We start from the raw sequence: 25014 nt of genomic DNA, 5'->3' as shown, positions 1-25014 counted from the left end.
CCCTGCTAAATCAGCCCCCTCTGTAAGGTCACAGAAGGCGTGATCAAATGCATTAGGTACCATTGGCTCACATAAACATTTGTAACATGCAATGAAAAATAACTGCATTTTAAAAAATATTTGGTAATTGTGCTATGTTTTATCCTGTTTGGATAGTCGTCAAAGGCAACATGGTAACTTACAAGCAATAAAAACGTATTTTTCCATAGTTTTGGAGGCTGTGATATCTAATCTGGGGGTACCAGCAGGGTGGTCCTGGAGAAGTCTTATGTTTGTTTTTGGTGGCAGACTATGAAAATCTGACTGTGACTTCAGGGTAGGAGAGACAATCAAATGTTTTCCAGTGTTTTATCAAGGCACTGATGCCGCTGGTAAGGGTTCACCCTATCATGAAATCACTCAATGCCATGTTCCCCGGCTGAGTGTTGAATTTTCAGCATTTAATTTTGCAGAGGACCAGATCACCTGCAGTAGGTGTGGTAATAGCCAGGATAGGAATATAATGATGATCGCTCATGGACTTGGCTCAGCTTACTCAGCGTCTAACCTCTGCTGGACCTTCTCCTTGTATCTCTTGGATAGGCACGTGGAACATAAATCAGCCAATCAGAGAACTATTTTCTCCTTTAACAGGAGTCCACTAGGAATCCCAGTAGCTACTTACAAAGCCAGTGCAATCTATTGTCTTGCCCCTCAGTTTTACCTCATAATTCAAGAGTGGGTCTCTTCGGAAATTCTAACCGGAGGCCAAGAAGAAATTTGAGAAAATTATTGTACTCTCAGAGAGACCTGTCCTTTTATGCCCTGGACTGTTGCCCCAAACACCTTTGCAAGTCACTGCTTGTGTGATTTATTTTTTTCTTATGCAGAAACTGGTCGAAATCCAAAAGATGGCTCTTGGCACTGTTTGAGAAAAATATTGAAGTCATAAAAGCTCATGGATCTGCAGGTCATGCTGGAGTAAGTATCCTCTTCCTTCACTAAGATATGTGTGGCGAGTGTGGGAGTAAGCAGTGGTTATTACAAAACTGTTTTCCTAGGAAATGCATGGGATGGCTGTAATGTTGGTACCACACGATACACTGGGCATGCTTACACACATCATTTTAATATTATTATCTCACAGCACAAAAGCCTTCTATTCTGTAGAATAACAAAACAGATGCTACAGACAACAACAAAACCAATAATGAAACCTGGGGATTTTTAATTGATTCTCACAGTTGGCTGCCTGATGATTACAGTCAAACAGTCTTTGTTGCTTTGCAGTGTAATTCTCGAGTTAGGCAACTCCCCATTCCATACACAGACGAAATGTTGACTTTCTCTGTTTAATCTGATGTTGGCTATAGGCTTGCTTTAAACCATCTTTATTATATTCAGGGATGTCCCCTGTCAAATGAGAATCAGAGTACTAATCGCAGAACCTATGTAGTAAAGTTGGGCATGGAGTTCAGTATTTATAATCCCACACTGGTGGAGATAGGCAGGTCCCTGGAGCTTACTGGCCATACAGACTAGCCTAATCCTCTATCTTCAGGCCAGTGTAAGACTCCATGTTTTTTAAAAGTGTAGGAGATGGCTCCTGGTGAGTGACAACACATGCTGCTATCTTCTGACACCCACCCACCCACACACACACACACACACACACACACAGACACACACACACACACACATATGCATTCATATATGTGTGTATGCATGCATGCACCTGCACATCCATAAATACGTATGCAGCAAATACATAGTCATTCAGAAATTGGGCCTGAAGACCTGAAATCCCAGCTACTCAGAAGGCTGGGGAAGGAGGATGGTAGGTTCAGGATTTTCCAGTTCTCCATTCCCAGGATGCCCCACAGCGCACACATGCCTTAGAATGCAGACACAGTATCTACTGGATTCAAAACAACTGAATGATCTCAGGGTCATGGCTCGGTCTAGGCCAAGTGCTTAATGAGCAAGCTTGAGAATCTGAGTTTGGGATCTTCAGAACGCACATGTAAAAAGAAAAAAATCTGTATGTAGAGACACATGCCAGTATCCCTAGCAACTGGGTACAGGTTGGATTCCCTAAAGCTCATTGGCCTGCCGGAATAGCAGGACTAAGGAGCTTCCGGTTCAGCGAGAGACTGTGTCTCAAAAACAAATGTGGAACATGATGAAGGAGAGACAGTCAGTGTTGACCTCTGACCTCCCTGTGCACATGCACTTGCACACATACTCTTACACACACAAGTAGAACACCCCCAGAGGAAAGATAATAGACTGATTTCTTGTTTGTGGACATCAATCTTTGTCACGTAGCTGTGGTCTAACAACAGTCATTTATTTCCCCACAGACCCTCTTGCAGGCTGTGCTGGAAACAGTGGAGATGGAGACGCGTCAACACAGTCCGAATTACGGACTTGTCTTGCTTTGGGCTTCTCTGGCCAATGCTGCTCCTGTAAGTACGTGGGAGACAACAAGGAGCTCTTTCATTTGTCTAGCGTTTGTTATTGTTGCTGTTGTTGGTTTTGTTTGGCATTATTTTCTTTCTCTCTCGCTCTTCAGTTCTTCACTAACGTGGGGAAACAAAAAGATGGCGATGGATTGGGATAAGATTTGTGCTTGGTAGAAGATGGCTAGGTGGTTCAGTGGATGAAATGCTTGCCTCATGAGATACAGGACCAGAGTTCATGAATCCTGATGGGTGTGGCAAGCTGCCAGTGCTTGAGAAGTTAAGACCTGGGATCCCTGGGCCAAGCTGGGATCAAGCTGGGATCAAGCCTGCTCAGTGACCTTGGGGTTCAGTAAGAAACCCTGTCTCAGTGAGGAAGGCATCAATATATGCACAGACACACATGCAAATACACCAGACATGTACATGCCTCTCCCCAGCATGTATAGAATTCACATATACACATCAAAACCCCCAGTGCTCCCCCAAACCCACCCCCAAATACTAAGGGGGCAAAGTGTACATCCAGAGAGAATTCTTCCCCCTGGTGTTCAACTTGCCCAAGGAAAACTTGCCCTTTGTGGTCCTCTGTGCACTGTGTAAGGAGCTCTGACTCTGTTAGGCTGTGGGCTCTGTGTGCTGTGCAGCTGGACGAAGCCTAGCACCAGCTTTGAGCCAAGGTGATGGTTTCCTATGGAATTGCTTATCTCCAGCCATAGCGGTAGCTATGGAAAATCTCCCTGTCTCAATTTCCTTTACAGGAAGAGGGGAGAGAAGGGGGACGGAAGAGGGAGAATGAATGTGAGTGTAAAACTTCTGACATGGTCCTAGGCATGAGTTGCTCATTTGCCTACACAGTCTCTGTGTGCATGTGATGCCCTAAAGATGTGCTAGTCAGTGTCCATTGAATGTGAGCTCTCCCTCTCCTCCCAAATACCAATACTGTTTGTATTTCTTGGCCCCCTGGTTTAATAAGAATCTCTGTGAATGGGGCCTGTGGCATTGAAATTCACTACATATATAAAGATAACAGGGACCCATAAAAGCTATTTATTTTTAGGTACTTGTTTTAATTGACTAATTTAGTTTTTGCTTTGATTCACAAAGTCTTGCTATGTAGTCCCAGGCTGCCCTTGAAACTAGGCCTAAGATTGTATAGACAGGACACACAGTATTGAGCAACCATTTCAGATTATTATTTTTATTTTAATAAGTGAGCCAAATAATGGAGTTCTCTAGGACATCTTTATCCATGTATACCATTGAATGTGGCTTATGGTCACCCTCATTACCTCCCCTTGACCCCATTTCTGTTACTTCCTTCCTTCTTCCCTGTTTCCCATCTGCATCTCTCTCTGTCTGTGTGTCTGTGTGTCTGTGTGTCTGTGAGTCTCTCTCTCTCTCTCTCTCTCTCTGTGTGTGTGTGTGTGTGTATTTTCTTTCAAAGCTACTGTGAACTAGGTTAAAGCTAGGAGAGCCAACTGAGATTCTCTGCTTTGTCTGCTCTGACTCCTTGTGCAGGCTGCAGTATAAAATGTCTGCCTGTATTTGTGGTGGAGGATATAGGAGCACCCAGTCCTTCTCTGGTAACTATGGTCACTCCCCCCACCCTTCTTTAACAATTAGAAATAAAACCAAGTTGTAAGCATTACACATTTCTCCTTCCTATTTCTGAAGGGGATTTCTAGGTCCCAGTAACTGTACTTCTTGCATCCTATTGTAAAGAACAGAGCACAGAGGCTGATATCCCAGCATTGCTACTCAAATGGGTGCCAGCCCTGAGTGCCCGCCAGGTGAAGAGCCCATGATTTCCCCCTACTCTATATGCTCTGATATTCTTCTTTGACTCTTCTCAGCTAACTGACTGAGCTACATCAAAACTAAAGAGCAACTTCCCAAACATGCACACAACAGCCACAGTCAGAGGATTAGTTCTCAGGACCTCACCAGAAAAGTCCCCCTGAAGAAAGCCACACAAAGCGCTATTGATCAGACACAGAGGTCTGTCCTTTGAGATTGGACCCGGTGCTGGTCTGAAAGGACGTGTCTGATGACTCAAGGTTTCATCTTGCTGGACCTTCCTTGTTGGCCTCTCCCAGAGGCAGTGTGAAGCATGAGCAGAGACCTTGGAAAGGCCTTTGCATCAGATCTGAAGCCAGTTCCCATAGCTGGGTGACAGTGGGCCACATGCTCCTTTAACCTCTCCCAGCCTGCGTTGGTGTCCTCATCTGAACTGCCTCCAAGGATGGTTGGGAGGATTTTACTGGAAATAATAAAAAGTGCTTAACAACATTGGAGCTCATTAAATAATAAGTGTGTTGTACATATCCTCGTTGTATACCACCCTTGTTGAAATCAAAGGCTTCTTTCAAGAGCCCAATAATAATGAATATAGACTGCTATATGTCCCAAGTGCTTGACCCATGTCTTAGGTAGGTGTCTTAGGCTTTTTCTGTTGCTGTGAAGAGACACCATGACCAACTCTTATAGAGGACAATACTTAATTGGAGCTGGCTTACAGGTTCAGTCCATTATCATCATGGCAGGAAGCACAGCGATGTCTAGGCAAGCATGGTGCTGGAGGAGCTGAGAGTTCTACATCTTCATCCAAAGGAAGCCTGGATCAGACTTTCCATAGGAGGAGGGTCTCAAAACCCACCCCCACAATGACACACTTCCTCCAACAAGGCTACAACTTCTAATAGTGCCTGCCATTCCCTGCACCAAGCATATTCAGGCTACTGCAGTAGGGTTTTATTGCTGTGAAGAGACACCATGACCATAGCAATTTCTATAAAGAAAAACATTTAACTGGGGCTGGCTTATATAATTCAGAGGTTTAGTCCATTATCATACCATGGTCCCCATAGGCTTGTAGCCATATTAAAATGCAGAAATGCATTAAGCCCAACTTTAAAAGAACCCATATTAGTCTCAACCCTAAAAAAGTTCCAAGTCTCTTCTGAGACCCATAGCAATCTCTTAACTGCAATCCCCTGTGAAATCAAAATGAAAATCAGATCACATACTTTCAATATACAGTGGCATAGTATATGCATTACCATTTCAAAAGAAATCATGGTGAGGAAATACTGGACCAATGCAATAGCAAAAACCAAATGGGCAAATTCCAAACTCTCATTTCCACATCCGATTTCAAAGAACTCTTCACTTCTCCAACTCCTTTCACCTTTGTTGACTGCTACATACTTCTCTCTCTTGGGCTGGTCCCACTCCTTGTTAGCAGCTTTCTTCAGGAGCTATCCCATGACTCTGGCATCTCCAACATGTTGGGGTTTTCAAGGCAATCCAGGCTTCACCTGCACACAATGACCTCTCTAGGCCTTCAGGCAATGATACCTTTGAAGCACACCTCACTGGGTTTCCATAGTCATGGAGGGAGAGTCCAGAACTCTTTTCTTCTATCCTTGACTCTAAAGTCAAAAGCATGTGGCCAGAGTTGCCATGTTTTGCTGCTTACTGGGGTTAAAGCTTGGTTCCCCTGTTCAATTATGTCTTCAGGAGCTTTCTGCTTTTGATGCTTTCCTTTTGTTGCCCAAGCTTGGATGTCCTGAAACTTGACCTGTAGACCACACTGGCCTCAGACTCAAAGATCCACCTGCCTCTGCCTCCAGAGTGCCAGGATTAAAGATATAAACTCCCACATTGGGACCTACACTTTTCTTTAATTCCTTTTCACAAGTTGGAAGCTTAGCTGGGTGGGATCTTGCCCTGAGGTCACTATTTCCTTTATTCTATTTAACCTCACAGTTTTCTTTTATCTGTTTTTTTCCCCTTGAGCACAGTATTTAGCTCAATTCCATTTCCTGGTACCTCTTTTCTTCTTGAATTACTCATTTTGGTATTTTTCCTTGTGCACCTTGCTCCTTTTCATTACACATCTTCATGAGAATGAGCTATAATAACCACATGGCAGAGTCGATTCTGGGCTGTTTTGAGATTTCCCCTGCGAAAGCAATTAATTCCAAACTCCTCAATTTAGCCTCAGGGACTTTTTTTATTTGTTTATTTAGTTTTGAACAAGGGCAGAAAGCAACCACATTTTTTCACCAAAATATTACGAGAACCATCTCTAAGCCACACACAGATACATTTCTCCTCTGAAGCATCTTGAGCCAGGGCCTCACAGTTCAAATCATCTTCCACACCATTGTCTTCTATGCTTCTATTAGGATGGTAAATAAAGCCTTACTTAAAAGATTCAGTTGAGTTTCAAATTCAAAGTCCCAAAGTCCACATTTCTCACAAAAGCATGGCCAGGCCAATCAGAGTAATACCCCACTTCTGGTATCAACTTCTGTTTTAGTTAGGATTTTACTTCTCTGAAGAAACACAACGACCATGGCAACTCTTATGATGGAAAACTCTTGTGAGGCTGACTTATAGTTCAGAGGCTTAGTCCATTGTCATGATGGTGGGAAGCACAGTGGTGTACAGGTATGCATGGTGCTGGAGAGATCGCTGAGAGTTCTACATCTGGATCAGCAGGCAGCAGGAAGAGAATGATGCCACAGTGGGCCTGGCTCAAGCATCTGAGACCTTAATGCCCACTCCAGTGACACATTTCCTTCAACAACACCACAGCTGCCCCCAAAAGGTCACACCTCCTAATAGTGCCTTTTCCATGAGCCACCATAACCCATCAATGGCCAGGAAAGGCATGGCTCTGCTATTTTTGCTTTTAGGATCACCCATTGCTAAAGAAGCCCCAAGAGCTATAAATGTTGGGTGGGTAACTTCCTGGGCTCAGATGGGATCAGTATTTTCTCTCCTACCTTGAAGCCCATAGGACTCACAGCCTGTTCTTTAGATGGGATTGCTACCAGTCTACCAGGAGGCTTTGTTGTGGCCTAGGTGTGCTTTGACAGACCATCTCAAGGTATTGGCCATACCTCATGAGATTATCTTGATGGAAGATAATTTTACTAAGTCTCAGATGTTCCTGGCTAAAAAATGGACTTTCTAGAACATTTCTCAATAAAAAGCAAACAATACCAAAGCTGATTTTTGACATTTTTATCTGCTGCTACCCTGAAGTTCTAACCATGCTTATCAGCCAGTGTGGCCCTCATTCCTCTCAGGGCTAATGGCATCGTGGCCCATGTGTGATTGAATGAAGATTATCTGGGATATTATAGAGATTTGTCCTTCATTTGTTTCAGAAAATGATCTAGGATAGCCATCACTTTGAATATTAAATGAGTTCATTTTTTAAGTATATAACACACCAATGGGGAAAAAAATAAATAGAAAAATGATGTGTAGATGATGGATGGATGGATAGATGGATGGATGGATGGATGATGGATGGATGGATGGATGGATGGATGGATGATGGATGGATGGATGATGGATAGATGAATGGATGGATAGATGGTGGATGGATGGATGATGGATGGATGGATAGATGGATAGATGGATGGATGGATGGATGGATGGATGATGGATGGACAGACAGATACATACGAAACCATCAAATCAGATAGTCAAGACATCCAGCAGAAATCAACTGGGAAGCATTTTAAGATACCCAATGTCAGTTCCCCACAGAAAGAGTCTCAACCAGAGCAGCGTTCTCTCAGGTGATGCTACCAAGTAAAAGAACAACAGCAACACAGAGAGATGACATCATCAAATTAGGTGCTCACAACAGCTCTCAGAAACCAAATGGGGAAGTTACAGCAGCTAGAGTTCCCAGTTGAACTTGCTCTCTAAGTTAAATTGCTGTGGCTCGACTTCTATCTTCTCCTTCCCACTGTATAAACTTTTACGTTGTGGGATAAGTTGGGGTAGCACCTGTTAGAAATGGTTTACCTTGCTGCTGTTTCCAAGGGCACAGTGTTGTCTTGAGCTATTTTGCTGTGTATTGTCTTTCTTTCCTCACACATGGGGGTTTGGAGCACTCCTGATATTGACACACTAGGGTCTGAAGTAGGAGGTCCAGGGCTACGTATTCAGTGAACTTAAACTCCCCCAGCACCCATCGAATCTTCTCTTAGATGCTGTTGAAGAAATGCATGCCTCAGTCCCTAGGATGCAGCCAGCCTCAGAGCCTCCTTCCTCACCTCTTCTCAAGTTTGCTCTTAACTCCCCAACAAATGGCTTTGTGTTGGTGCTCTGCATTTTAGTGACCAGAGCTCTCCTTTCTGCACTGTGACAATGGACTTGACCCAGTTGGCGTAATATCATTACTCCATTGGGCAGAACTTTTGAAATCCTTTTCCAAATGTGTCAGTGACCTTAGGGCCACTTTTGCTTTTAGATTCATTATTGCATAGAAACATTTTTATCAACTTTACTGTATTCTGTTTTGTTCTTTATCAAGACAATATTCCAGGCTGGCCTTGAACTCATGATCCCTTTGCTTCAGTTTTTCAAGTCTAGGGTTACAGGCATGTGCCACATTACCTAACACTTTTTATTTAAAGAAGGAAAGAAATCACTTCTTGTCCTTTTGGCTAAGGTGAAGTGTGATACCTTTTCTTCTCAGTTTCATATCAGATATGTCCTCTATCTGAGGACAGCATACTAATTGGACTTTTGGAGCTAGACAGAACAGAAGCTTCCTCTGACCACTCCATGCAGTGATCAGGTATTACAGCAGCTCCGCGGGACCCCTCTTGGGGAACCTCTGAAAGAAAGAAGTACTTCCTCTCCCCTAACTATCACAGGGGAAGGCAAAGTCTCACATAGTCACCTAGCCCAGGCTGGCCTCCCACTGGCTATGGGATGTCCTTACCTCCTGCCTCCTGGTATTGCCATTCTGTACCACTATATGACAAGTATACTGTTTTGTTTCAGTTTCTTTTACTTTATGTGTGAGTGTTTTACCCACACACATATGTACTATGTACATACCTAATTCTTGTGGTGGTCAGCTGACATCAGGTTCCCCTGGTACTAGTCTTCTGGGTACTGGAAGCTGCTACTTGGGTACTAGAAACTGAACCCAGGTCCTCTGCAAGAGTAACAAGTACTGTTAATCTCATAGCTGGCTCGCCAATCCTCACACGCTCCGTCTCAAAGGTAGAAAGCAGCAGACTTTAGTCTGAGAAGAGAAAAGGACACTTGATACCATTGTGCAGCCATTTGCCACTGACTTGAATTCTAGTGTTTGCCATAAAAAGAAACGGCACCCAGGATTTATGGTTCTCAAAACCAGTCCGGCACCAGTCAGGCAGGACCTCGGAGCTTTTCTTGTGTTGCTGAAGATCTAGGAGCATTATGGGAATTCTTTCTCCAGTGAGGACTCTGACTTCAGATACGATGAACTGAGTGTGGAGTGATTATTGATCAAATCCAATAGCTTAGCATGTCCACTGGTAGCTCTCAGGAAGAACCCGAGAAAAGACCCAGGGGAGAGTGGCCTGGACATTGTGGGAGGATAAACTAGATAATCTCCAGGCTGAGTCCTCTGGATGCTGCCCTAGAAGGCCTGCTGTGCAGGCGCCTTGGTCTTCCTACTCTGCACAGGCTTCCAGCTCAGTGCACCCTTCAATGCTGCACTTCCTCTTTTGACCACACGGGGGAGGAATGGATCATTTCATGGGATAGCCGTTTCACCAGGCACAGAGAAACGGAAAGACTTCTGGTCATACAAAGTGTTACCTCAGTCATCTCGGAATTGATTTCAAGAATCTTTCCTTTTTTTATTGGTTTGTTTGTTTGTTTTGCTTTTTTGGTTTTTTTTGCCACTTACGGTTATTTATTTTTCTTTAAACTTTTCATTTTTCAGAATTTCATACATCACTGCATTTCTGTTGTTTCCTTACTGCCCTTGTCCCCTGCTTCCTCCTTGTACCCACCTCCATTGTCTCGAAAGTTCATGATCTCTTTTTTAACACAAAAGATGCTTATAGGGAGAAAGGCAAAAGGAAACTCCAGGCTTCTCAGGATTTTATGCATCCCTGTATTGTCTAGCCTTCAAAGCAAATCTTTCACCTCAGCGGGACGCCCATTTTTAAGATGAACAGTTTTATCTTATACATCTTATCGAGGGAAGATATGAAAGACTCTCTTTTTTAATTCAAACTACTTTGTTTTGATAAATATTAAATGAAGAAAACTGTCCCCCCAAATGCACTAACCCTTGGATAAAATCATAAGCGTGAGGCTGTTATAGGGCATTTATTTGGAGGACAGAAGCACTGACAGAAAAGCTAATTCACAGAAGCATTCAAAGCTGGGTGGCTGAGTGGGCCAGGCTAGAAGCAGGAATCTCAGCCGATCGAAAAGATGGATGTAGTATACTAAATCGGAGACATTTGTAATTTATTACAGTTCCGATAGAGATCTTTGCTGTCTAAGCTGTGTTGGAGGCAGCTGCATTCAGCTTGGTTTGAAAAGCCTAGGCTGAGGTTTCAAGCTCCTATGAATAGCAAGTAGGAAAGCATTCATCATATATTATCCTGAGTTACCACCGAGCACTGAAAATTACTTTCTATACCTCCTAATCCCAAGAGGCCACAAAGGAAGACGTTACAGATGTACTTGGGTGACATGTGGCTTTATTTTTCTTGTAGTGAGCTCTCACACTTTGGCTTATTTTAATTTGGGGGGAATGCTGGATATTGAACCCATGACCTTGTTTGTCCATACCATACAAGTGTCTGTCTCTCCAGCTCCTCATAATTTACCTAATGAGATTTAAGCGTGGCTTCCCAGGATTATTTAAAACTCATATGCTTTATGTGCAAGAAGAACATTTCCTGGCTCATTCTCACACTGTCTCTCGCTCTCCACATAGGCTTGCTGTATAGGTCTTCCTGCTATGCCATTCATGTGCATACCAAGCTGTCTTCGAGCTCACGGCAATCCCCCTGCCTCTACTTCCCTAGTGCTGAGATGACCATGTACTAACACTCTCTGCTGCTTCATTTGTATTTTAAGGGAATTAAACCATGATAATATTTTCATTTGTATTAACATTCTTATGTATTATGATTTGTTCCAAATATTTAATGTATGCCTACATGACATTTTATGTTACATTAGTAAACAATCCTGAAACCTTCCCTAGTTCAGCAAAGATATTCTCTATAAATACTACAGCTAAACTATAGCAATAGTCAGTTATAGATCTGACCTCTAAGAGGTATATGATACTGGTCTTGTTCTTTAAATCTAGTAGTTTTGAGTGGTGTTATTTAATAGCATGCTTCAAAAACAGTGTTTTTCCATTTATTTTTATTTTATTTGTAGGGGTGTTTTACTGGTATGTCTCAGTACCACATAGATGCAATGCCCACAGAGGCCAGAAGAGGGTGTAAGATCCTCCAGAACTGAAATTACAAATGGCTGTGAGCTGTAGGTCTAGGTTTTGAGGATGGGACCCGTGTCCTTCAGAAGGGCAGCTCTTGAGTGCTAAGCCATCTCTCCAGCTCATAACAGTGTGCTTTTGAGGTTCTTGCTTCCTTCAACCATCCATGGCTAACACTGCCTGTGTTTACCTTGTATCAACCGTCCATGTCTAACACTAACTGCCTGTGTTTACCTTGTGAGACGGTTTCATGTTGTGCATGTTCCTCTTTTGCAGATTGCATTCTGGACACTTGCATATATCCTGTCTCAACCCAATCTCCACAGGACTATTTTAGAAAGCATATCTTCTGTGTTTGGCACTGCAGGTACTAAATTAATTTACAAAATCAAGGGCACATCTAGTGTATTTGGGTTTGATCTCAAATGTCTGCCATGTTTGAAAATCAGGGGTCAGGGTTGGGGACATGGCTCAGTTGATAAGATGCTGGCTACGCAGCATGAGGAAGGACCTACACTTGTTGAGTCTCCAGCACACATTTTTTTTTTTTTTTTTTTTTAAAGTGTGGAATTGTGGCACACAGTTGTAATCCTAGTGCTTAACATATAAAATCATGGTCTGTGATAAGAAAAATTAAAACCAATTTAATTTTTTCCCAAAAGTATAATATTGTATAAGATATGATGCCAGTTAAAGTTGTCCCTCCCTCGCCTCCCGCATAATGGCTAAAAATATCATTTTGAAAATATTTTGTTTGGAGTTTTTCCCAAAGCCAAACAAACTTGACCAGCACGGGTACCTAAGCAATGCCCTGGTCATGCTGGCCTGGAAGGCGAACCCAGCTGTGCTATGCTTTTATCATGTGGAGATGTGAGCATTAGAACCATTGAGAAGTAGGGGTGCTCACAGAAACACTCTGGTGAGTATAAAGAAAGGCCATTGCCCTGCAAAGAGCTTCAGGTTTGTAGAACTGATCAGAGATGTGCAAAGATATGCATCTGCAGGTGGGTGAGCATCTGCAGGTGAGGATGCCTCTATAGGTGAGCATGTGTCCGCAGGTGTGTGTGCATCTGCAGGTGGGTGAGCATCGGCAGGTGAGGGTGCCTCTACAGGTGAGCATGTGTCTACAGGTGAGTGAGCATCTGCAGGTGGGTGAGCATCTGCAGGTGAGCATGTGTCTACAGATGTGTCTGCATCTGCAGGTGGGTGAGCATCTGCAGGTGAGGGTGCCTCTACAGGTGAGCGTGTGTCTACAGATGTGTCTGCATCTGCAGGTGGGTGAGCGTCTGCAGGTGAGGATGCCTCTACAGGTGAGCATGTGTCCTCAGGTGTGTGTGCATCTGCAGGTGGGTGAGCATCTGCAGGTGAGCATGTGTCTACAGGTGTGTGTGCATCTGCAGGTGGGTGAGCATCTGCAGGTGAGGGTGCCTCTACAGGTGAGCATGTGTCTACAGATGTGTCTGCATCTGCAGGTGGGTGAGCGTCTGCAGGTGAGCATGTGTCTACAGATGTGTCTGCATCTGCAGGTGGGTGAGCGTCTGCAGGTGAGGGTGCCTCTACAGGTGAGCGTGTGTCTACAGGTGAGTGTGGGTCTGCAGATGGGTGTGTCTGCAGGTGGCATGCATCTGCAGGAAAGCATGTGTCTACAGGTGGGTGGGTGTATGTCTGCAGGTGGGTGTGTGTCTGCAGGTGAGTGCGTCTCTACAGACAAATAAACGAACAGCAAGCACACTGACTCACACACTCTGTCCTCATTTACTGGCGTCTTTCCAGACATCAAGTTCTCTAGACTCCTAGCCTTTGGAGAATATAAGGCTAGAAAGAGAGTGGTAGGGATAATGAAGCCAAGAGACCCAGAGGTCACACTGGATTGTGGCATTAATCTCGAGTGTCCTCAAGGTTTGAATTTGGAGCTCTTAGACACCATTCTGGTGTAAGGAGAGAAAACCCCATTTCTCCTTTGTACCCTGAGTTATTCTCAAAACTTGTTATTCCCTCTTAACAGGAAACCATTCCTTCAAACAGGGTTTTATGGTAAGAGCTAAGCTGTATTGATGATTTCCATTTTAAGTCATTACTGTAGAATAGAAAACAACTCATAAAAATATAAAACTTAAAAATATATGTATATGGGGGTAGCTCAGGGATCTGTGAATAAATAAAATAGTTCCAGAACCATCCATGGCTAAGTTGTATTGGCTCAGAAATTTAGATGCAGGGGAGGCCACAAGGCCATGAAATTGAGGAAGATACCCATGAATCTATACAAAGGAAGATGTCAAGGAGGGATATTAAAGTGCGCTGTATTACCAAGTATTCTTCAGAAAACCAGAACCAATAAACAGTTGGATAGATGGATAGATGATAGGTTATTATGTGTATAACTAGATGGTAAATGGATAGATATAGAAAGATATTTCTTTTTATATTTTTAAAGCTTTTTTGTGCTTTTAAACATGTGGCTATTCATATGTCTGCATGTGAGTATAAGCATGCGAGAGCAGGCACCCACAGAAGGGAGTCACATCTCCTGTAGCTGGAGTCACAGGCAGTTGTGAGCCGGCTGATGTGGGCATAGGGAGCTGAACTTGGATCCTTTGCAAGAGCAGCAGCTTGAACTCTTAGCCACTGAGCCATCGCTCCAGCTGCCAGTGAGACATGCTGTGAGAAACTGGTTACTGTGATTTCAGATCCTCATATTATGTACTTAGCATGTGTGTTCCCTAAAGTCAGTGAAGTGAGTATAGTGGGTTCTTCAAAACTGAGCACAGATTCATTTATACTATAAATCCATGTGCCTCCTACTGTGTGCATGCCAGGTGCTTTCAGCATCTGTGGGCCTCCTACTGTGTGCATGCCAGGTGCTTTCAGCATCTGTGGGCCTCCAACTGTGTGCATGCCAGGTGCTTTCAGCATCTGTGGGCCTCCTACTGTGTGCATGCCAGGTGCTTTCAGCATCTGTGGGCCTCCAACTGTGTGCATGCCAGGTGCTTCTAGCATTCTGTCAGCCATTGAGAATCCTGCCTTAGTTCCTAGTCTCTACTGGTGCAGAGCCTCATGGACAGCCCCAGCAGGAAGCCTAGCGTGTTTTTGGAACTTTCTGGAGCATGAGTACAGCCCCGGACAAATGAATGGCCTCTGTCATATAGGAGTACAGATCTTGTCAAAGCCACTCCAGACACCTTTCTCCCCAGACTAATGTGAAGATCCCAGCAGACACTCTGTGGAGATGCATCCTTTTCCTCTCCCTTTCTCATGCTGCGGTGACCCCTGCTCCTTTCTGTCCTGTGATTCCGTTCATTTTCCAGCACCTGGGCCTGCTTCCTTCTCCAGATCTCTGGTTCTGCTTGTCTCTGTGTATTGTGAGCAGTTTCCAGCAGGAGCTCACGCCTGCAGATCTCTGCCGCTGTCTGTTTGTTTGTTTCACTCTTAACAAATGTGTTAAAACGTTGTGGAATTTCCAGGAGGCCCGGACATGCTGTGCCCGGAAGGCATAGCCAGAATCTCTGACTGTCTGGCAAGCCCAGTATGCCCACTGATGCCAAGCACGCGGTGACACTGGCAGAGGACACTAAATGACATTGTGTCCCTAGGAACTTCAGCCTGCGAAATCTGAAATTGGTACCAAGCAAATTAAAATCTTAGTCTCCTTTTCTTCATTTCATTAGCTTGTCCTTTCCTCCCTTTTAATTAATAAATATGTAAGTGTGTGTGGTCATAGGTGTGTAGGTGTGTGTGTGTGTGTGTGTGTGTGTGTGTGTGTGTACAAGTAGCTCTACAGAGAACACATGCAGAGGCCAAAGGAGGGTGTCAGCTGTTCTCTGTCCAGCCTTGCTCACTGTGACAGGGTCTCTCACTGAGCTTGGAGCTTGTGTTTCCGTAGCTAGCCTGGAAGCCTGCGGTTCTCAGGGATCCCAGTCTCCAGCTACTCTGGCGCTGGAGTGACAGACGTTCACTGAACTGGCTTACTGTGGTTCTGGAAGTCAAACTCCAACCCTGTGTGCACAGCCAGCCCCCTTAGCTTAGACGAACCATCTCTCTGGCCCACAGCGGGCAGTGTTAAACACAATGCAGTGTCTATGTGCTAGCCAGAAACACTTGTTTATTCCCTTTATTTGTTTATTTTTAAGTTACAGAATCTACAAACTGATAGTTCAGTGAGACACAGATTGTCTGTTTCAATGAACTTTCCCCCAAATATCTATCTCCTTTAACGTCTCATCTATTCTCAGAAGGGTGAGCATTGCTTTGCCCGCAGAACTGAAGAATAAAATTAAATTACTTATCCCTTGGCTTTAAATTAAGCCACATATTAAGTTATGTATTAGTTATTATTTATTCTTTCGAGCATACATCTTTATCTTGTTTTGTCTGTGAGATAGGGTTTTCAGTGAATCCCAGGCTATCCTTGAACTCACGGAGAAGTCCAGGCTCACCTCTGATTTGCAGGAATCCTTCCATGTGCTGGGAGCACAGGCTGTACCGCCGCAGGGGCTGGTTTGTTGAAGTAGCATCACACCTACCCACCATCGGGTTTACTTTCTTCATCCTGGTAGAACACTGACGCCCACGTTTAGATGCTTCTAGAAACATCTATCCATTTCACATTGCATTGTCTTCTCAAGGTAACAGTGAAGTGCCACAATCAAGTGCCACTGGTCCGCAGATGCCTAGAGATCCAGCAGGAGCACTCCTGCTCCTTGGCAGACAACCTAAACTAATCTGTGCTTTTAGTATTTAGGTTCTGTGTCCACTGCATGAGAGGCCATTTTTGCTCCTCATGTAGGAGTTCCTGGCTGGGAATTTGCCCATCAGCAATGCTTGCTCAGTCTTAACAACAAGCAGAGAGCGGATAAGAGTCACCAGTGTGTGATTTTTTCCCCCCATACACTTCCTATACTTTACTTTATCATATTTGTATGTACTCACTTCATTTTATAACCACAGGTCCATGCGTTCTCAGTACCTCCTTTTTCGGCCCATAATTTTACCGTGCTTTATTTCAAGATGAGAAATTTGTTTAACTTTATGATTCTAATTTAATTGCAACCTTTCCCCCCTCTAAGCCCTCCTAACCCCCCCACTCGCCTTCAAATTTCTGGTTTCTTTTCTCCAATTGTTAATGCATTCACATATGCATTCATGTATACATATTTATTCGTTACCAAGAATAACCTATCAAGTCTATCTCCCTCCCGCCCCTGCCGATTTTCAAGGAATAGGGTTTATCAACACAAATACACCTAGGCAGGATTGAATTCTTGAAGCACATGCAAGTCATATAACATGCGTGCGGAAATGTCCGCTTGGGGGCTGGAGAGGAATCTCGGTGGTTAAGAGCCCTCCCTGCTCTTACAGAAGTCAAGAGTACCACTCCCAGTACCACATCGGGCGATACACAAGCTCTTTTAACTTCTACTCTAGGGTGTGCAGTGCCCCTTCTGGACTCTGTATTCATGAGCACACATCCATACACAAACATAAGACTAAAAAAAAAAAAAAAAAGTCTGTTGGTTTAGAGTCAGAAGCAGAGCTGTGTATTTTCATCCTGTTAGTCATGGAGTTTGTGACTTTGGAGGAAACAAGAGAAATCTTACCCACCGCCAATAACATTTTTGTTTGTTTAGCTTTTGTTTTGGGCCCCGTTGCATTCGGAAGGAACAGCGACCCCGATGGAGCATGCCGACACTGTAGGGTGGCCAGGTGCAAGCACAGACTGCTCTTGATGTCGATAATAAATACGAACATGTCAGCAAACTAGCAAAATCCAAAGGAAGCCCAGCGCCAGGGTGACACTCTAGGTGGCCATGGCGCTGCCTTTGTTGGCTTCGTTAGCTCACTGGTCCCATTTTAGTCCATCCCCAAGTTTAGTGATCCAGCGCCACTTGCACGCAGACCCAGCTTCTCCTCACTTGGATGCATTCTCCGTCCGCTCCTGCCAGCCAATAACAGCGTTCTTGAAGGATTCCAGCATGCCGCTTCAGCTGACTTAATAATCTTACCCATTACTCTTGCCCAGCTAGCCGGGGCTCTGTGGCTGATAATCAGAGTTATGACGGTAATGAATCTTTTCGGTTCTTTATGTGACAAATTCCCCCCAAATAATGAAGAAAAAAGTCAAGGAATAGAGCCAAGATTACTCCAGTAGAGTGGTGGTCACAGGACACTTGGTTTATTAAAAAGTCTCCATTCCCACTTGAAATCTGATAACCTGAATCTAATGTGGGGATTTAGAGGCTAATGCATATCATAGAGGAACTATTTCATAAGGTTCCTTTTCCTTTGCTAGCCTGGCCTGTATACTCTGGCTTGGGCCTAGGATATAGTAAATGCCACAGAAGTTTGTTGCAACAGTGTTTCTCAGTCTCCAGGCTTGAACACTGTATCTAACTATTTACTAAAGCAAGAGTAATCTGACTGTCTCTAAATTTCCTCTTTTCCAGCCCACATATATAATTTTACCGTATTCTCTTTCTTTGCCCTTAGGCTAAGATGGAGTCATTTTGGACCACACAGCCTGAGAACTCCAGCTCACAACTCCAGCCATGCATGATAATGGGCCATCTTGGTTAGGGTTTCCATTGCTGCAATGAGATGCTGTGGCCAAGGCAACTCTTATAAAGGACAGCATTTAATTGGGGCTGGCTTACAGTCTCAGAAGTTTGGTCCATTATCATCATGGGAAGCATGGCAGTATGCAGACAGAGTTCTGGAGGGGCTGAAAGTTCTATGTCTTAATCTCAAGGCAGACAGGAAAGACTCCACTCCACTGCTGCTGCTGTTCTTGGTGATCATCCCATGGTACTAACATCTCCAACTCGCTGGAGCCTTTCATTCCAGCTACACCTCACCAGTAGCCTCTCATAGGCTCTCTTCACGGTGCCAAGCCTCAGCTTCTTTGCATGACCCCTTTCAGTCCTGTGCTGTCAGCTGTAAATGAGGCTGTACCTTCACTAATACCCTTCCTCGCCTCTCACAGTGTAAACCTGAACTGCTCTCCATGACCTCTCCTTGCCTTCAAAACAAGTACCACCTGGGCGACTCATACATATTACCAAATCCTGCTGCAGCATGAGGTATTCCTGGCTATCTCTGGAACACAGCTTCTTTGTGCTCCCAGAAAACACTTCCCAGGAGATTTTACCTTAGAGATGCTGGTCTCTTCTTAATCACCATTAATTTCTTAGCTCCAGCTGACCAGCATCAATTGTCCGAGTACTCCCTTCCATTGTAGACTCTAAGAGACACATGACTGAAGCTGCCAAGTTCTACTGCTTGTCTGGGTGGGAACATAACCTCCTATTCTATTCCATTATCATGAGCTTTCTGTTTCCAACTCCTAAGATTGGCTGTCCTGGAACTTGCTCTATAGATTGACCTTGAACTAAAAAGATCTGCATGGCTCTGTATCCTGAATGCTGGAATTAAGGGCATGTACCACTATGCCTGGATCTAAGCTTTTCTGTACTCGGGACTTTCTCCATTCCCACCTGGCCTTGAACTCATAGATCTGCTTGCCTCTGTCTCCTGGGATTGAAGGTGTGCACCACCATTCCTGGGCCTAAGCTTTCTATGGCCAGTAGTCCTTATGATCTAGATCAAAAGTGTATGTTTCTGGATTGTGGTTTATTCTGGATTAAAAGTCCAAATGAAAACAATAACACACACACAATTACACCATATATACTCATTAACATGGGGTATAAGTCTAAAATGCTAACATTTTATTCACTAGGCTTTTTTTTTTTAAGGGAAATTACTATAAAATTTAGGAACTAGATCTCTAGGCCCAACTTTGGTAGGAATCATTGCCAGATGGTGTGATATCAGCTTCTGCTTTTCAGAGGTTATAGCATGTGTTTTTATGCCAGCCACTCTTCTTCGTGACCTTACTGCACACACACCAACTTTAACTGTCTTAAGTAAGCTGGCCTAAGAATATAGACTGCTTGTCTCTGTGCAGGAGAGCAGACGGAAGTGAGCGCCCAGGATTTTGAAAGTCAAGAAAAAAAAAAATCCGAGGGCTGAGTAGGAATGAAAGCTTTATTTAGCTTTTCAAGGAATTTGTTTTGTGCCTTTCTTTCTCCTTGTGTCTTTTTACTGTACAGTGACACCTGTCCTAGTACCTCACTGCCCAACGCCACCTCACAACCTTTTTTCTGATCCAGTCTCTTTGAATCGCATCTTGCAAACATGAGTGACTCAGCCCTGTCCACCATTTCCTCTCCACCTTCTACCTAAACACAGACTCTCTCCACAGCTGTTAGCTAAGCTCTTACAGGCCATCTCCAGGGTCAGTAGACAACCAGAGTTCCCTTTTGGGGAATTGATAAAAGGGATTTAAAAACAGAATCAGAAAGAACATCCAGGACCATCTTTTTTTAATTAGAGTTTGAGAGGAGCCCAGCAGGCAAGCTTTACAGAAGCCATGGCAACAGCTAAGAGGAGGAAGGGTAAAGGAAGGAATGATGTCCTGCCTCCAGGGCTCTGGTTGGATGTGAGCTCAGCAGGTGAGGAGGACTGTAGAAGCTGCAGGGGGTTGAGAGCAAGAGTTGCTAAAGCTCCCATTGTCTAGGGAAGTGTGCTTAGGATTTAGGCCAGTCTATGAAAAAGAGAAAGAAGAAGAAAAAGTATTCATTTGCACACTTAGCCATAAAGTGCTGGATGCAACTTCCTTGATGGAGGATTTCAGTGGGCTAAATATTTTCTCCTTAAGGAGTAATTATTCCTCCCATTCCATTGACTTCTCTTCCAGTGATTTTTTTTTTTTGTTCTCATTGTTTTATTTTGTTTTCCTTTTTTTATGCATGGACTTCTGGTTGGGTGATTGAAGGGGTTGTTAAATGAGCTCTAAGAGAAAATGGTATGTAAAATTCTAGTCTTTGAGATGGACCAGAATGGCGTGTCTCCACCCAGATCCATTTGTCCCTCTCATAGCTCCTTACCCCCTCACCCCCAACCAATAGGAATTAGATTTCTTCACTAGAAAATCTTCAAAGCCTACCTTTTCACATGATATTTTCAGTTGTAAGGAGGGAAAATGCGATGCTTCCTTTTCTCCTGTTACCAGGGAAACGGGAGGTTCATGTACTCCAAGAAGGCTGATGTCTGTTTAGCTCTCTAATATTAGGACTAAAGAAACATTTTTTCCACATATTTGTTATTTGTTATATATGTACGTGTATCTATTTGGGTGAGGAAAGGGGTTTAAAATATGAGAAAGAAAAGCAGTGGAATTATTCTGAAGTCCTCTTTTGGTGTTCTGGTTGACTCATGTTCCTTCTTAAGTCCAGAAAAATATAGTTTCATGATTTATTTTAGAATCTGTTCTTTTTCTTTCTGCCTTGGTGACTCCTACCCACTCCTCCAGGCTTATATGAATTCTAGCCACAAGTGAGAGGAGATGAATCCCACTGATGAATCCTCTGCTCCGAGACTTGTATTATAGTTATTTATATCCTCATAAATTGTCCTGTGCTCTTGTGTCCAAGATCCTTTAAGGCTACGACTTTTGTCATTTTGACTCCATGCTCTTCGTTGGAAAACTGTTGGCTATTAGCACATGCGTGGCTCTGTGTTAGTCTTGAAGACTGTTGTGATGCCGTTAGCACAGCTCCCTTTGTTGGGAGGGAATATTAAAATATTTATGGTGTCACACATACAGATGTACAAACAGTATCAAAGTTGTTGCTCCCAGTGATCTTTCCTTTTGCAAAAGGACGTGTAGTGACATAACTGGGAGAGTGAGCACAGCTGGGTAGAAGTTCACTCGGGTTTTATTCTAATGTAGGGTGGGACCCGTGGCTCAACCCATTGTTGGGAGCTTGACCTCATGGTCTGATGGGATTGGCCAGTTTGTACTCATAAGGAAAGGGGGAGGGTGAGATACAGAGTGAAGTTTCAGGAATATATTGTTGTCTCAGGTTTAAGCGAACAAGTACAGGCATGCATTTCACTAGGCAGAAGAGGGTTATAGAAGACTGGCCTTTGTGCACACTGGCCATCTTTGATGGAAAAGCCTGTCTCACAATTGGACACATTAATTTGTCTGAGACTGGAGTATACTGGAGTATATGAGGGACCATAGGTTTTTTTTTTTTAATGTTAAGTAGCCAATCTATTGTTAACATTGCTTTAGCTCCTAGAGCATTAGTTTAGGCCACATAAGACACAGATATGTTGTGAGTATTCAATGTCAGGAACACATGATCATGTTTATGTCTTTGCCTAATACCAGAATCATTGACTAACAATACATTTCAGGGCATACCAATTTCATGATAGCAATTTGCCAGACATTCTTCTTTCCTTGATAATCTTGGCTTAGGTGAATAAGATTGACTTTTATTCCAGTCCTAATTAGTAATAATACTCTCAGAGCACACATTACATACCACACAATCATCTATATCATCTGTATCTGTAGATATCTATATCTATACACATATTTATTTATGTTTACATATAGGTTACAGAATACCCACCACAGAACTCAAGACATTTCAGAAGTCTGGAGAAGTTAGGAAGCTGATAGAAAATCTAAATAGGGTCTGTATTGCTAAGATGAAACATGAACTGAACATAACTGTTGAGAATTAGCTGTCATTACAGGTCAGGCTACTGTAGCTCTCATAGGCTCGAGGTGAAACTGTATGGTTGGATTCAACTTCAGAACTGTCAGAACCAGGTCCAAGTGAAGAAATGGGCAGACAGATGGGTCACCTGCTGGACTAGACAGGCAGATAGAAGGGTTGGCTGTCTGAGCAGTGAGGGCAGAGCTAAGCTGAAACCCTGAGGGCAGTTGGGAGTTCTCTATTGGTCCTTGACATGTGTGACCATGTGACAAGTGGGTGGGGCAAAGTGCATACAGTCTGTTTGCTCCTTCTTAAAGGGGTCAAGGTGAGAGAGTTGTATCCTTTCCTTGATCTAGTTTGTCTGGCAAGTTCTTGGATCTAGTTTCCTTAATATGATTTTAATATGTTTATCTGACTCAGCAGTCTCAGTTCACCTCAGTAAATTTGTAGCATATGGTGGTTTGAAACAGAATGGTTCCCATAGGCTCATGTGTTTGAATACTTGGTCTCCAGTTGATAGAACTGTTTGGGAAGGATTAGGAGGTGTGGTCTCGTTGGAGGAGGTGTATCACTGGGAGTGGGCTTTAAGGTTTCAAAAGATTCATGCCATTCCAAGTATGCTCTTTGCCCTTTACTTGTGGATCCAGATGTGAGCTCTCAGCCATTTTGTGATACTTATCCTTGTTCTGCTATTGTGGACTCTAGACTTAGGGAACCACAGGTCCTAGGTAAACCGTTCCTTCTATAAGTCACCTCAGTCATGGTATTATATCAGAAATAAAAAGTAACTAAGGCAAAGGGTGGCACCCTTTGAACGCCAAGAAATAATCCATGTATCAGTGTATATAAGGTTGGTTGATGGCAGGTGGATAATTCTTCACATAACCCAGGGATATTTATGTATGTCAAAATGGCATAAGAATATGCTTGTAAAATGGAATCTCTTGAGGTAAGACATAGTCTGAAAAATTAGTATATTATAAAATGTGATATAAATTTGGGGAGAGCACAGACTTATCTCAACAGAGACATAGCACATCTGTAGTGTGTTTGTAACTGAAATAACAACATTTAAATCTACCATTTATACTTAACAAATATAGTTTATAGTCTTTATGTAATTATGACTTTCATGTAATAACTAAATGGATACACTAAAAGCTTCTGCTTTTCTTTCTTCCTTTCTGAGTATAAGAATTATCTTCTATTTTATTTGTTTTCAAATATCCTAAGGTTTGATTTTATTGCGATTATGCCAAGAATTAAACAGACAGTTTCTAAATTTTGCCTGAGATCTCTTTTAGCCCTTTCCTTGGGCTCTCTGGAGTGGTCTCGGTCTCTGTTGGGCTCCAGCCCTTCTGGTGATTACCTTGGAATTCTCCCAAGTGGAACTTTCTAAATTTAGAGCCACAGGACTGGACTCACAGATCACAGACAAGCACTGAAATCCCAACAGTACCGGCGCAAAGTCATTTCTGAGAGTTCTAACAAAAATGGTCTTTTAACAGAAAGATGTATGAAAACAGAATGTTTCTTTCATTTCTTTTGTCTTGTCCAGGAATGCTACTTCATACTTCCCACATCACACTGGGATTTGAGAAACAAAAAGTATATGGTCAAAATACTTGTTTTCCACATGTACACAGCTGCACACCACAGCCTTAACTATTTTTCAGTAGAAGCAAACTTCAGTTCTACATTATGTAATGTAATGTAAAATGTTTCCACAGTGCGGATAGTCTAACAACAACACTCAAAGTTAAAAAAAAATCTTGTTTCTTTAATTCCCCAAAGGAGATAAGAAATTTCACTATGACCAAGTTCAAACTTCGAGGTCAGAAACATGCTGTGTGTTAGAACAGGGATATGTGCTAGTTATTGTTTCCCGGGTACTGGGACAAAATATTAGACAAAAGCGACTTCAGTGAGGAAGGATTTATACTGGGTGTGGTTTGAAGGGATCAGCCCCTCAGGGCAAAAAGAGTAAGTATGGTCTCAGAAACTGGCTGGTCACATCGTGTCTGCAGTCAGGCTCAGTGGAGCATCTCCTTGGTGATTCCTGTTTAGGTATACAATGGAGATGAATGACCAGAGAGCTCCCATTGGAAGCTCATTCTTCTGGTTTGGTGATGAGTACTGGTCAGCCCTCACTTTTGGTCTAGTAAAAAAATATGTCTTACAGTATAGCAACAGTGAACTAAAACAACAGCAAAAAAAGGGGGGGGGCGGTGTTTGGTGAACTTTTTATTTGTTCAAATATAATTTCTATAAATAGTTATCTGAGGAGAACCAGTCATTTTGCAGAAGTCAGCTTTAGGATTGTAACCAGAGGCTCCTGCTAACTTACTGCAATATCTCTTTGGGTCATAGTTGACTAGGTCTTCCATGGCTGTCAAGCTCAAGAAGAAACTGGTCTAAAGCTTATCTCCTGTCTGATTTCTAGAATTGATCATCGGCATCCCATTTCAATTTGCCATGGCCGTAGGCTTCTGAGTGTTCCTTAGCTGCACAGCCAGCCAGTGACTGACAACCTCGTAGTTGAGGCGGAATCTCTGGGAGCCTGAATGGCAGACAAGACCTTTCATTGTAAGTTGTTTCCAGCCACAGTGTAGCTCTGCCTTTCACTTGTCTCATGCTTTTCATGTCTTGATAAAGTTAACTGACTCACAGTGTTGAGGCTCGGGACAGCCGTGATCTGGGTGGCTTGCACTAAGGCAGT

At 43.3% G+C, this 25014-nt stretch overlaps 1 protein-coding gene across 2 annotated transcripts in view; it reads left to right on the top strand.

Annotated features, from left to right (window-relative positions):
* Positions 1-25014, top strand: part of CYP39A1 (cytochrome P450 family 39 subfamily A member 1) — a gene marked incomplete at both ends in the record, with an annotated part of 84466 nt that overhangs the window by 15390 nt on the left and 44062 nt on the right. For both annotated transcript variants that reach the window (XM_080916942.1, XM_080916941.1), the window contains 3 exons: positions 870-960; positions 2343-2447; positions 11998-12088. In XM_080916942.1, coding sequence (XP_080773068.1) covers positions 870-960; positions 2343-2447; positions 11998-12088 — 287 coding nt within the window. The remainder of the gene's footprint in view (positions 1-869; positions 961-2342; positions 2448-11997; positions 12089-25014) is intronic.

This window comes from Micromys minutus (genome assembly GCF_963924665.1).
Source record: "Micromys minutus genome assembly, chromosome: 5".
NCBI classification, from domain to species: Eukaryota; Metazoa; Chordata; class Mammalia; order Rodentia; family Muridae; genus Micromys; species Micromys minutus.
Note: the sequence above shows the minus strand (reverse complement) of the source record. Positions and strands in the feature narration are given on the sequence as shown.